A 13,691-nucleotide genomic window follows, 5' to 3' on the forward strand; every position below is an offset into this window, starting at 1 on the left:
AAGACGTGGACACTGGGATATGGCCGCGCTGACGAACAAGCACCCGTATTTACAGGAGCTAATCGACGACGACATGATGCCCACGGACGACGAGGAAGAAGACGACATACGAATGACACAGGAGAGGGAGTTTTTAAGGCAGTGGAGTACAGACATGCTGCTGCAGTAGCGTATAATATGTAATTCCAGCAAACTAGAATTTAAACAACCCATACTGTATCGTTGACACCACGTTTTATAATTTAACTGCGCCGACGGAGGTCGGATCGTGGATTAAAAAAATCAGTGATCGACGTGAAAATCATTGATCGACGTAAAAATCATTGATCGACGTAGAAGTTCTACATCCTAGATCTATGGTTCTACACTGATTCTACTACATTTACAGAAGAACGGAGCTGAGTTCAGCTCGGTCTTTATTCTGGACCGAGCCATGTACCCATTCAACCACCTTGATTTGCAAGCTGTCCACTTTGTTCAGCAACGATCGACAGCTTGTTGATCACTTGTACACGTACTGTAGTGATTCACCGAGACACAGCTTACCCGACGAGGTGATGACATTAAATTTCACCACCGGTTCGTATTTGATGCCGCTTTGTTCTGACAGGCGAAGGACGTCGCTACGAACAAAGCACTCATCGCGGGTGGTCTCAGCGTCTAAAACTCTTCGACGGAAACAACTCCGATTGTGCTCTTAATATCAGTATTGCAGCAATGAAGATAATTAAAGTTAAGTAAACAGGCATTAGCTTCTCCACAATCTCAAAACCCCTGTAAACTGATTGTGACTTTTCCGATCTTTTGGGCGAAACGTCGTAGATACAATTTTGTCAATGCGCTTGCTACTGGTTCTCGTTTGTCTCTCTTCTTGTCTACAAATTGGATCCTGCTGGCATCAATGGACTTGGAGCGTCAACACCTCGAGCCCCACAGCAAGACGAGGACATTCGTTTGTGGCGTACGGCAACCAGTTGATTGTCTTCGGAGGTCGAACAGAAGATACCACCAAGACTCACGTGCCCAAAACCTACGAGATCACTCGAGTCAATGGATCCCTCGAGTTCTTATCGTACGAGGACAAAGTCGCTTACGAGACGGACTCGACTGTGGTCCCCGTTGCAGTTTTCTTTAATGACATCTGGAGCTACAACATAAGTAAGAACGCAATGAAAATCTGAATACAACAATCGCATTCATTCATTAATTTTTTATGCTGATAGACTGCACCAGGTATGCCGACAACGGATGTTTGAAAACCTCGTGGGAGGTTTTGGATAAAGGCGCAGAGTGGGGGGGATGTAAGAAGGTTTTAGGTGCATCAGTATGTACCCATCCGTCTGAACGGTGGATGCATAGTGCACAAGTGTTTAGTGACAATACGATGGCAGTTTACGGAGGATTCGGTCCCATGTGCGGTGATTACTGCGACGATCTGTGGCTCTATGACTTCTCTGATGGCTCTTGGACCGAACTGATCGAGTTAGGAAGCAGTCGAGTTGGTCCGGGGAAGAGATTCAAGTTTTCCAGCATTGTATTGAACGACAAAATGTACGTCTTTGGAGGATTTCGGCTCTGGCATGGGTTTGGGCACGAAAACAGTGAGGAAAACGACTGGGGTGGAGTGCACCAGTACCCACTTGGAGGCTATCTCAACGATCTGTGGGTCTACGACAAGGTCACTAATTCCTGGACGAATATCACCGAGAAAGTCGAGTGTCCCACCGACTATACGCTTCTTGCAAACGCCCTACTTCACAATATTGAAGTCGAGTGCGTCGTGTCGTGGCCTCCAGCTCGAGCAGGTCACACTGCGGTGGTGTTTGACAACGCCATATTTATTCACGGAGGATATCGTACGTTTTTCCCGTATCCCACGACCTCCAGCGCGGGTGCAGGACGAGGAACGCTTGGCGTTCGTGCAGTTGGATTCACGCCGTACCCGACACATCCGTATTACTTGAACGACATGTGGAAATATAACATTACTACGGGAATCTGGTCTCGCGTGGTAGCAGACAGCGACTCCGTTCCAGAACCCAGAGTTGACCATACTCTGGTCGCAGCTAACGACGTCTTCTTATTGTTCGGGGGATATCTCACCAACTATTACTACGACGACACTTGGCAGTATAACGCTAGTGCGCAAAAAGTTTGGTTTGTTGTATGAATATCTCTAGCAATTGACTCACTTGTGGTGTTTGCTGTGTCAGGTGCAAACCGCTGGGTCAAGCAACATGCGTTTGTGTACCCCCTCTACCCTGCATCATGTACCGATGATTTACACGCTCGACGACTGCCACATAGTGGGAATTACGCCGCTTATGTCCCGCCTTCCAACTTGGCTGACAACCCAGACGACTATTACTTTATCGCAGAAACTCACTACGGCACGAAGACGGTAGGTGGATGTCAATTTCTAGATTTACTCACGATGTCTACTTACTTGTACTTGTCGGTAGTTTTCCGTATTTGCCGAGCCCAGTCGAGGCTCAAGCCAGCCAAGTGTCTCCATTAAGCAAGCACGACGTCAAGCTCCCGGGTGGGATGGATGTAGGAATCGTCACGATGGACGAGAAGATCTACCAGCAGCGCTTCAATGGGAACATCCGTCCCAACGCTCAGGTCACAGGAGTGTATACCACGAGGGATTCGACAAGATCTTCGTCTTCGGTGGGTACGGGTATGAGCGCGAAGAAAAGTATCACGACGCGGTAACTTTCGCGGCTGCTTCTCTAAGGGATTTATGGCAATATGACCTCAATAACTGCATCAAGAACTGCTCCTTGCACGGCGCCTGTTTAGCTGGAAATTGCCGTTGCGACGACGGATACTACGGCGAAGATTGCTCGAATTCAACGTGTCCTGGATCGTTTTGTGCTTATAACGACGCGCAACAGACGCAGATTTGCAACCATTGCTGTTTCTCGGGCTTCGAGCACACAGACAACGACTCGTACGTGGAGAATGTACAGAAATTCCCATGCACAGCCGACAATGTGCACTATTCCAATGGAGTTTGCGACGGCTTTGGTAAATGTATCTGTAAGCCCCCATTTATTGGAGACGATTGCTCTATTCGAAATTGTGGCTACAATTGCTCAGGACATGGCTACTGCTCCGTGGAGTTCCCGAACTCAAGATGTATGTGTGACGAAGGATGGTACGGCAAATATTGCGATACACGTAAGTTTGCTTCTATTTCATATTGTAATTAGTCAAATTTGCTAATATTTTTTTGCAACAGAAATGTGTCTAAACAATTGCTCGTATCCGAACGGCGAGTGTGTAAACGGCAGCTGCTACTGTGCCATGGTCTACGAGCCGTATAACAACACACGAGAGTACTTCCCGTTAATGGGGGAGGACTGTTCTTTCCGGATCCCTTTCGCAGGCGCAGTTCGGATTCCCAGTATTACGTTCATGCTTTTGATCGTAGCAACGATTTTGACTCTCGTCCTCGTCGGAGATGACTTTGAGCTGCAGTAATAAAAAAGAATAAATCTATCCTTGTATCTTCCATTGGTTTTTCGACTTGTGATGTCCTTTCGGCGACGACTCGTCATAACTGCTTCAACGCCCGCGATCCCATTTTTGCGGCCACTAGACTGATCGAAAGCATTGTCATAGAATGGCAGGATATGGAGGTGGCTACGGCCAGGCCAGACATGGACTCTTGGTCGAGGAAGAGGACGATGAAGATCTGTACGAAGGCTTCAACTTCAGCATCGACCTCGCGCCTCCACAGACGGCAGCCACCACCAACTACATGTCGTCGTCCTATGGCGCTCCAGCTTCGAGAGGGGGCTACAATCCACCAGGAACGGCCTTTAGGTATGATGCAAACCTTCAAAATGTTAAACAAAAATCTGACACGTTATCTGATATTGAAGAGCACCACCGTCACAAATGGGAAGACCGATTCCAGGCTCACGGATGGGAACAGCACAACAGTCGAGTGACGCACGCCCTATGACTTCCGTGTCTGGAGCAGGATTCTCGGTATGATAAAATGCTTGACAAATATTGGAATATCCAACACTAAACATTTTTTTTTAAATTGTAGTCAAATCCACGTACTGCTGGGGGTCAGAGGATGTTTGACCCCATGGGAGAATCTCGAAAAGCTGGTGCCGCTCCTGCTTTAGTGGAGAAAACTGAAAATTCACCAAAAGAAGTGGCAAAAGAACTGGAACGGACCGTGAACGCGCTAATTGAGCAATCGGCCGAGTTGATTGCCAAGGAACAGCACGAAGAAGCGCTACATTCCGCCAAAGATGCCGGACGTAAGGAACGAGCGTTCAACAAGCACTGCGAGCTCAACGGATTGGCAGATTTGCTCAACATCGACCTGACTTACGCCGTGTTTTTCAATCTCGCGAACGCGTATCATCTCAATGGACTTTGGAAAGAAGCCATCCAATCGTATACACCGATCGTCAAGAACAAACAGTACGCACAGGGCGGTCGATTGAGAGTGAATATGGGCAACATTTACTTCGAACAACAGCAGTTTCCCACAGCGATCCGAATGTATCGCATGGCTTTGGATCAGATTCCGAACACCAGTAAGGAAGTGCGCTACAAGATCAAGCGGAACATTGGCGCAGCGCAGATCAAACTCGGACATTACCAGGACGCAGCAGCCACGTTCGAAGATATCATGGAAGGCAACGCAGACTTCCAGTCCGGGTTTAACCTCATCATTTGCTACTACGCGATTGGAGAGCACGAAAAGATGCGACGAGGATTCACGAACCTTATCACGACTCCGATGGAAGGAATGTCCGAGGAAGACGAAGACGAGTCCGGACTGGCTAACGAGTCAAAACACGATGATGACGCCCACACGTCGTCTAAAGATCACCTTCATTCACTCAAGACCGACGGTCTGAAAGCAGAGATCCGAGCGAGGAGGAAGAAAGCCATGGAGTATATTTTAGTGGCTGCTAAGTTGTGTGCTCCGGCGCTGGATAAGAAGGACTGGCTAGCGGGTTTCACGTGGGTTATTGACGCGTTAAAGCAGGAGAACCACGAGAGTTTAGCGAGCGAAATGGAGATCTGTAAAGCGCATTGGTTCCTGAAAGAAAAAGAGTTTGACAAGGCGATTGAAGTGCTCAAGGCGTTCGAGAAGAAAGACCCAGCACACAAAGCCATGGCCGCTACCAACCTCAGTTACCTTTACTTTGTAGAAGGTGACACTACTCAAGCCGACAAATACGCGTCGCTCGCGGTGCGACACCAACGATACAACGCCAAGGCCTTGGTGAACAAAGGCAACTGTCTGTACGTTAAAAACGAGTGCGAGCGAGCCAAGGAGCTCTTTCTCGAGGCTATCGGCGTGGAAGCGGACTGTATAGAAGCTATCTACAATCTTGGCTTAGTGAATATCAAGATGGGGGTATTAAACGAGGCACTTCAGGCGTTCGAGAAGCTGCACAGTATCGTCCCCACGAACGCGGAAGTACTGTACCAGATTGCGAATCTTCATGATGTTATGGGCAACTACCGACAAGCCGCCAAGTGGTTTAATATCCTCCTCTCATGCTTCGGTAGTAACGATAAACGAGAGCGGAACACTAAGAACGTGGCCGATCCTGGAGTGCTCGCTCGTCTGGGTCAAATCTTCAATAAGGACGACGACGAGACCCAAGCGTTCCACTACCATCTCGAGTCGTACCGGTACTTTCCTATCAACTTGGATGTCATTTCTTGGCTTGGGGTATGGTACGTCAAGAGTGAATTGTATGAAAAGGCCATCCAGTTCTTCGAACGAGCCAGTCAGATCCAGCCGAATGAAGTCAAGTGGAGGCTTATGGTCACGAGTTGTTATCGACGTATGGGTGCTTATCAGAAAGCCATGCTGCTGTACGAACAGATCCATCAAGATTACCCGGAGAACCTCGAGTGTTTGAGATATCTCGTGGCTATTTGCAAGGATCTAGGCCAACGATGTGACGGGTTTCAGGCAAAATTGGCCAAACTGGAACGTGACAATGCCGTCAACAATCAGATGCCACCTCAACAGCAAGCTCCATCTGTAGGCAACGGCCACTCACGGAACTCTAATGGCGATGATAACGGCGATTCAAGATCTCAATCCTACCAAAGACTACCGCAACAAATACAGCGACAAGAGAGCGGTCGAGGCGCTTCGCCTTCTGTTTATGGAAATGGGAGCAGTACACCGGAGTCCCGAACTCGTGACAGTGAAGACAACAGGAATGAGATCATCGCGCCGCCTTCAATGCAAACCGTAGCCCCCACGACGGCAAGAGCACCGCAGCCGCAGAAACGACCCAGCAAACACGAAGGTATGTGGTGAAAGTTTTTTTTGTTTTATAATCTAACTTTTTTTTAATTGTTTTGTTGCAGACACGGATGATTGGGGGGATGCAGATGTGGGCGACCTCCTAGGAGACTGAAACGATCAAGTGGATAGTGCTAACTTGTTTGAAGTAGGAGGTGGTTTGAGTATCCAATAATGGTAAACACGAACCATTAAAAAAAATCGATTTCCTAAATTTTAAAAAGTAAGCGATAAAAGGGTCTTGGATTAGGATCTGGTCACAGCGTACGGCTCAGTCGCTCAGAGCAATAGACGTCGTTTGTGCGGTCAGCTTGGTGGTACACTTTGATAGTGTTGGAGTCTTGGCCTTCATCGCCCAATCCGTCGTCGTCGGATTCTTGTAGATCTTCCTCCAGAAGGCGATTCAGCTCAGCTCGCAAGCGGGTGAAATCAATTCCATCATTTTGCTCGTGTTCGCCCCCACCCTCGATGGTAATGACGACGTCGGGCGGGGAGTTCGGTGGGGAGTACGGACGAAGCGGCTTGCGCGGACGCGACATCGCCACTTTAGTGCGAGATTGCGATAGAGCGTATGTTAGCATGGTCGACGAAATTGGAGTTGGGCGTACAAGGAAAAATCGGAACTGAATCCGAGAAAGGAGAGGCGTCATTTCGGTGACTGGTTATGGATGGATAGTCAGCATTTGAATGACAAGTAAACTAGTCAATTCCGCTCAATCACTGAATGAGAGCGCGGTTAATTTCTTTATTCTTTCACGGCATTTCAATTTACATGTTAATTATATCTACTTATCTCATGTTCGCAATTTCGGGATATCACTCGTTCCTACCCGTAAAGTCGACGTCGCACGTTCTGTTAGGATGGCAGCTTTAAAAATTGTTTAGATCATATTCGGGTACCGCTTCAACCACAAAAAGGGGAAACACGATTTTGTCGCGATTAAAGGTAAGCTACGATGCGTTGTTTTTTATTTGGAAGCCGGGGAAGTGATTTTTGTCCAGTTGGCACGAGCTGACAAGCATGATTAAAAAAGCACGACCAGACAAAAATGAAGATTTCGCTATTGATGAGTTACGTTTTGGACAAGTGAACGCGTTGGTTCGGGGTCTTTAAGAAGGAAAAATGATCCCAGTTGGACCTGCCCAGAAATGAAAGTGCATGTTTTGGGTGGGCTCAAATTGTCGAGGACAGGGCAAAATACGAAGGCAGTCTGAGATAGAGCCATTTTTCATCTTTCAAAGTAGCGTTCTTCAATTTTACTTTTTCACTGCAATGCCAACTTTTCCGATGTGCTTGCCCGAGTTCTGCAGTTCAAACGCAGCAATCACTTCGTCCTGGGAGAGCCCAATGTCTCGTGGATGTAGGGCTGGACATTTTTACGTGTCACGAACGTGACCAATTCGGAGGTTAGCTGTTTACTACCAGCCTGTACACCCCGGAGAGCGCAGCCTTGGATCAACGCGAGAAGAGGGACATTGGGCATATCCTCCTGCTTAATATCTGCCAGATACCCGATGATGGCGATCATTCCGCCAGATGCCGTAGCTTTGATGCTCTGTTCAATCGTGCCAGCACCACCGATCTCGATGACATAGTCGACGCCCTCTCCGTTGGTGAAGCGGCGCACTTCTTCCTCCCAATTCGGCGTCGTGCGGTAGTTGATCACGTGATCCACACCAAATTTCTCCGCTACAAACTTCAGTTTTTCATCCGACGAGGACGTGACAATCGTCACAGCCCCAGCAGCCTTGGCAAATTGAACACCCGTGATAGACACTCCGCCAGTACCTTACAATATGAAACGTTAGTGTGGCTGTACGTAGTCTTTTAAAACAGCTTATGTATACCTTGGAAGAGCACGGTTTGACCGGGTTTCATCGGCACGTAGCCGTAGAGTGCGTTCCACACAGTAGCGCCAGTGCAGACCAGCGACGCAAGCTGAACGAAGTCTAATTTGCACTCGGAAGGGACCTTGATGATTGCTTGAGCCGGGACTGCAGCGAATTGGCGGAACGTGCCGTCAATCCCTCCACCAAGCATGTAAGCTGGGCTCTTTAAAGGGCCGTACAGATTGCCGAAGGAAATATTGATAATGACGCGGTCGCTGACGTGAATATCGTCGACTGCACCTCCAACGCCAGCGACGACACCTGCTCCATCCGAGCAGGGAATGAGGTTGTCCTTAACCGCTGCTGCAGGATAAAACCCTCCGCAGATTTGGATATCACGTGCGTTGAGCGTGACCCCATGAATCTCGACGAGTACTTCATGGTCGTGGACAGTTGGTAGGACCTCTGTTAGACAGGTTAGGTTGTGGTGCGAGGTGCGGTCGTTGATGCGGTACACGGTGTTGGCCGACATCATTGCGTCTCTGCTTGGTGGATTCGGGAATGACAGGCCACTTATCAAGGGCTTTCACTGAATGTTCACGAAGTGATCAGATTACATGGGCAAGCCTAGTTACGCAAACAACACGCTTGAAATTCAAGTTGAATGGCGAAGTCCTTTGCGGCCCTTTGGAAAGTCCATGGCCGAAGCTCATGTATGAGATACGGTATATCATGGATCCTGGGTATCCCGGGCCATGAATCATCATGTCAAAACGGTATCGGTATACTGAATTTATATACCACGATTTCCTCATTCGCGATCGGTGTAATGACCGCATTAAAATGGTGCCAATCGCAGACGCTGATAGAAAAGTGGTAACAATTGTCAACCTGGGGGCAGGAACTGAAAACGCTTTCCTGTACAGTGTTTTACTTTACTGCACGACCAATTTCATTTAGGTTACGGTGCATACGTGATACTTGTATTCGTCGACTCGGCCGAGTCGATGTTGGAAGCCGCGCAGCGAGAGCACACACCACGCAGCAGTTCGCAAACGGCGAGGGTTCGTACAACCCGGGACGTTCAGTAGATCTCAACTTCCCCGATGCTGCCCTCCGCGCTGATAAGCAAAAGGAGAAAGTGTCGAGGGTAATCTCGTTTTGAAGCCTGGTGGTGTGTTGGCCTTCCAGATACAAGACACCCGCCTCCAACCGAACTACCATCTTGGTGAGCCGTCACCTGGATGACAGCACCATCTTCCACTGTAACTTAAAGTTTAAGCACTTAGCTGCCACACCATAAAAAATTAAAGCACAGTGATTGGCTGACAGCTTCAACGTTAGTAGATCTTCAAGAGGCGTCCGCTCAAACTCGACTGCTGCATCACTCACGATGAATAGCTCCATGGACCCTCGCGTATTGATCAATTATTACCTTCGCAAAGGCTGGTACGACCATGTGCAGCGCCTATGTGAGCAGATCCTCGAGAAGAAAGGCAGCGACTCGGACATCCTGTTCTGGCGCGCCTTTGGCATCGTATTGGAGCGCAGCTATTCGTCTGCCATTCGAGAGCTCGAGAACCTCAAAAGAACGGGACGTGACGTGGAGCTTCCATGTCTTCACGCGTTGGTGTACGCCCACTCGCAGTGCAAACACGTCGATCACGACGAAGTGGCGCAGCTGGAACTGCAGCTCGTCATGGCCGAGGAGAACGCGTCTAGCGCGAGTTTGATGCTCTGCGCCACGTTCTTCTGGCACTTAAACGAACATGCAAAAGCTCGCAAGATAATCGATCAAATTCTGAGTACCAACGGTAAAAGCAGCTCCGATGGAGCACTCCGTCAGCGAGCTCTGATCCTGCGTGGGTGGGTGGATCTCACCGTGGATGCCAAGATCAAACGCGAAGCCGACTTACGAGACGGAGCTATCCGATACTTTGACCAAGTGACAGAGTACGTGGGTTAGCTGCTATCCGTTCCAAATTGTCTCTACTAACTGTCAATGTTTTACATTAGCCGAAAAGATGCCGAGTTGGTGTTGGGTATGGCCAAGTACTTTGACGTGAAGAAGGCGTATCCGCGCGCTCTTGAGTCTTACGACGAACTTACGGTGCAGTTTCCATGGTTCAAACACTCGTTGAGTGAAAAGGCCTTGGTCTTGCTTAAAATGGGCAGCTGGGACCAATGTATGGACAGTGTAGAGCGAGTATTAAGTGAGAATGCTCATGATATTGAGGCGCTGCGTATCATGATCCTGCTGCTGTTGTCTCGTGAAGGCCGCGCCCGTGAGGCTGCCGAGCGTATCCGAGAATTGCTGGAAGCTCTTAAACGAGTAGAACCAGCCAACCCAGAGCTCTTCTGTGAGATCTCTCGCTGTACTGCTCGTGTATCTGATCGAGACGCGGAGGTCTTACAGTGCAGCTTGGGACTGATAGAACACGCCATCCAACTAAACGCTGAGAGTGGAGCTTTCCGTGCCGAGCGTGGCTACCAACGCGCACTACTAGGCGACTTTGCAGAAGCCATGGAGTCGTACAAAGAAGCCTTGAAGCTGGACGAGTCCAACGAGATGGCACTGCACGGGATGATCTACTGCCAGATCAAACTGGGACAGCTTGAAGACGCCTCGCAGCAAATGGAATTCCTTTGCGTCATCCAGGAATCTCTTGGTGCCAGTGCCAACTTTGCATTCCTCCAGGCATTGCTCAGCTGGGAGAAGGACCGAGATCGAGTTAGACAGGTCAAGCTTCTGCAACAGACCATGCAGATTCACATGGACAGGCTCAAGGAGACCATCCAAGGACCTGACGTCTCCACGCACGACACGATGAGTCTTCTTAACCCCCTGTTCCTCGTGGAAGTGGCCACGGAATTCGTCCAAGGGGACACGTCGAAGCAAGGCAGTTCCAATGACAGCTCATCGGATGCAGTTACTAAAGGCATAAGCATCCTCGAGAAGCTCGTCAACAAGTCACCGGGCTTTTTACGAGCCCAGTTCGTGCTCGCACAGGCTTACTTTGGTTGTCAGCGACTGGATGAAGCTTATCAGGTATCAAATTTAATCCTGAAAAAGGAGCCTGGACACTCCAAGGCGCATCTCATGCATGCTCGAGTGAGTCTAGAACGTGAACACTTCAAAGCAGCTTCGGCCTCTCTGGATCAGGCTCTCAGCTACGACTTCTCGGTGCGTCAATCGCTCTCGTACTACATCATTAAGGCGCGTATTCTCGAGAACGCGGGCGATGTGCGTGAAGCGCTTCAGACGCTGCAGACCGCGATGAACATGATCCAAAGCGCTGGAAGTTCTGGAAGCAGTAGCCGTCGTCAGAAACACGCTGCGGAGAATAATGGCAACGCTTCGCTTTTCGACAAGGCCTCGGTGTACATCCACATGGCGCAGGTACTCTCACAGCTCAACGACATCGTTGAGGCCACGAAGACAGTGCGCGAGGCCCTCGACGTCTTCCGAGGCACCTCAGAAGAAGTCCGCGTACTTGTAGCCAATAGTGAGCTGGCCATCAAACGTGGCGACTACGACGCAGCTATCGCCATGCTCAGCAGCGTTCCCGTGGGCTCTCCGGCGTTCACTAAGGCGCAAATGGTCAAAGCCGACATCTATCTGCAGTATCGCAAGGACAAACATCTGTACGCACGCTGCTACCAGGAGCTCGTGGCGATCAATCCTTGCCACGCAACACACGTGAGTTTGGCTGAGGCCTACTTACGCATTCAAATGCTGGACGAAGCGGTGCAGTCCTTCGAACGTGCCAAGGCACTAAGCCCAGGAGACCCCACGATCGCGGGCCGGATCGGACGCGTGCTCATCTCCAAGCATGACTATCTCAAAGCCGTCGACTACTACGAGACAGCGCTCAAGATGGCGCCGGGGAACCTGGTGCTGCGCAAAGATCTTGCTGAGTTGTACGCCAAACTCCGTCACTTTGATCAAGCTCTGCGTGTCGTCCAGCAAGCACCACCGAACGACTCCGAGGCTTTGAGTCACCTGCTTCAAGTCGTAGAGCTCCAACTAGTCCTGCCATCAATTCACCGCGGATTGGGCAGCGACGAAATGGCAGTACAGGCGTTGTTGAAGGCCTACGCCATCCAGAAGGTGATTCTGGACCGCCAGAAGGACGAACAACCCGACGTGCTCAACAAACAGCGAGCTGTTATTGCCAGTACGTGTTTCCAGATTGCGAACATCTACGCGTCCGCGTCAGGCACCAATGAGCGTGAGAACGTCGTCAAGTACTGCACGTTGGCTCTTCGTTCGGACGAAACGCACGAGTCCTCGCTGCTGTATCTGGCGCGTGCGTATCAGCAGATCGGCGACCTGGATCAATGCCAAGTGCGCTGTTCCACGCTGCTTCGACTCAATCCAGCACACGAAGAGGCGGCCTTGATGTTGGCCGACTTGTTACTCCAGAAGGAAGACAACGACTCCGCCATCTACCACTTCCAGCAGCTTCTGGACAGTCGTCCCGACAACTTCGCAGCGCTCAGTCGATTCCTCGTCATGCTGCGTCGAGCAGGTAAACTCCACACGTCTTCGACTGACAAGGAGCAGGGGAGTTTGGCTCAACGGTATCTACGTCTAGCAGAACGCAGTGCCAACGTTCGTGTCGCGCATGCTCCTGGCCTTCACTTCTGCAAAGGTCTGTATGCTCGCTACCGTAACAACGTGGTGGAAGCCATCGACGAGTTCAACTTGGCTCGACGTGATCCGGAATGGGGCGAAAGAGCGCTCATCAACATGATCGAGATCTACCTGAACCCAGACAACGAAAACCTCTGGGACTCTGCCAACGACGCCACGGACGGCAACACGAAGGAGCAGACGGAGAACTTGCGGATCGCTAACACTCTGTTAGACGAGCTGCCTATTGCTCGTAATGAACGCGACGCTAAACTGCGGGTGCTCGAAGCCTACGCGGTTCTGGCAGTTCGCACGAAGAGTATGTTGGACAAGGCCATCCAGATCTTCATGGAGATCTTGGAGACTGTCGACCGCGACTACGTTCCAGCGTTACTTGGCCTGGCCACAGGCTACATGCTCATCAAGCAGCAGCCCAAAGCGCGCAACCAACTCAAGCGCATCGCCAAGATGACGTACGACCAAACACTCGCTGACGAGTTCGAGCGCAGTTATCTCTTGCTGGCAGATATCTACATCAACCGAGGCAAATTCGACTTGGCTCAGGAACTCTGCAAGCGTTCGCTCACGCACAACAAGTCGGCGGGGAAAGCCTGGGAGCTGCTTGGACTGGTGATGGAGAAGGAGCAGTCGTACATCGACGCAGCAGAATGCTACCAAGAAGCCTGGACGTGCGAGGGTGAAGCGAGCGCCGCGATCGGATTCAAGCTGGCCTTCAACTACCTTAAGGCCAAGAAGCTCGTCCTCGCGGTCGACGTGTGCAACAAGGTTCTGGATCAGTATCCGGACTATCCGAAGATCCGGAAGGAGATCCTGGAGAAGGCGTACGCTGGCTTCCGACCCTAGAGGGAACAAGACCCAGTCAAAAACGGAGAGCACAATGCTGCATTGATCTAT

At 50.2% G+C, this 13,691-nt stretch overlaps 3 protein-coding genes across 3 annotated transcripts; 2 read left to right on the plus strand and 1 right to left on the minus strand.

Annotated features, from left to right (window-relative positions):
* Positions 1-3,215: 3,215 nt before the first annotated feature.
* Positions 3,216-6,425, plus strand: PITG_10094 (Intraflagellar Transport Protein 88; the record flags this gene model as incomplete). Its single annotated transcript, XM_002902579.1, has 4 exons — positions 3,216-3,834; positions 3,894-4,002; positions 4,067-6,314; positions 6,376-6,425. 4 exons carry the CDS (start codon positions 3,632-3,634, stop codon positions 6,423-6,425), a joined length of 2,610 nt encoding a protein of 869 aa, XP_002902625.1.
* Positions 6,426-7,635: 1,210 nt separating this feature from the next.
* PITG_10095 (uncharacterized protein) lies at positions 7,636-8,675 on the minus strand (the record flags this gene model as incomplete). The annotated part of the gene is made up of 2 exons (XM_002902580.1): positions 7,636-8,099; positions 8,159-8,675. The coding sequence occupies 2 exons, from the start codon at positions 8,673-8,675 to the stop codon at positions 7,636-7,638; spliced, it is 981 nt and encodes a 326-aa protein (XP_002902626.1).
* Positions 8,676-9,533: 858 nt separating this feature from the next.
* Positions 9,534-13,640, plus strand: PITG_10096 (uncharacterized protein; the record flags this gene model as incomplete). Its single annotated transcript, XM_002902581.1, has 2 exons — positions 9,534-10,093; positions 10,157-13,640. The coding sequence occupies 2 exons, from the start codon at positions 9,534-9,536 to the stop codon at positions 13,638-13,640; spliced, it is 4,044 nt and encodes a 1,347-aa protein (XP_002902627.1).
* Between the last annotated feature and the right edge of the window lie 51 nt (positions 13,641-13,691).

This window comes from Phytophthora infestans, genomic scaffold (genome assembly GCF_000142945.1).
Source record: "Phytophthora infestans T30-4 supercont1.17 genomic scaffold, whole genome shotgun sequence".
In the NCBI taxonomy this organism is placed as follows: domain Eukaryota; phylum Oomycota; class Peronosporomycetes; order Peronosporales; family Peronosporaceae; genus Phytophthora; species Phytophthora infestans.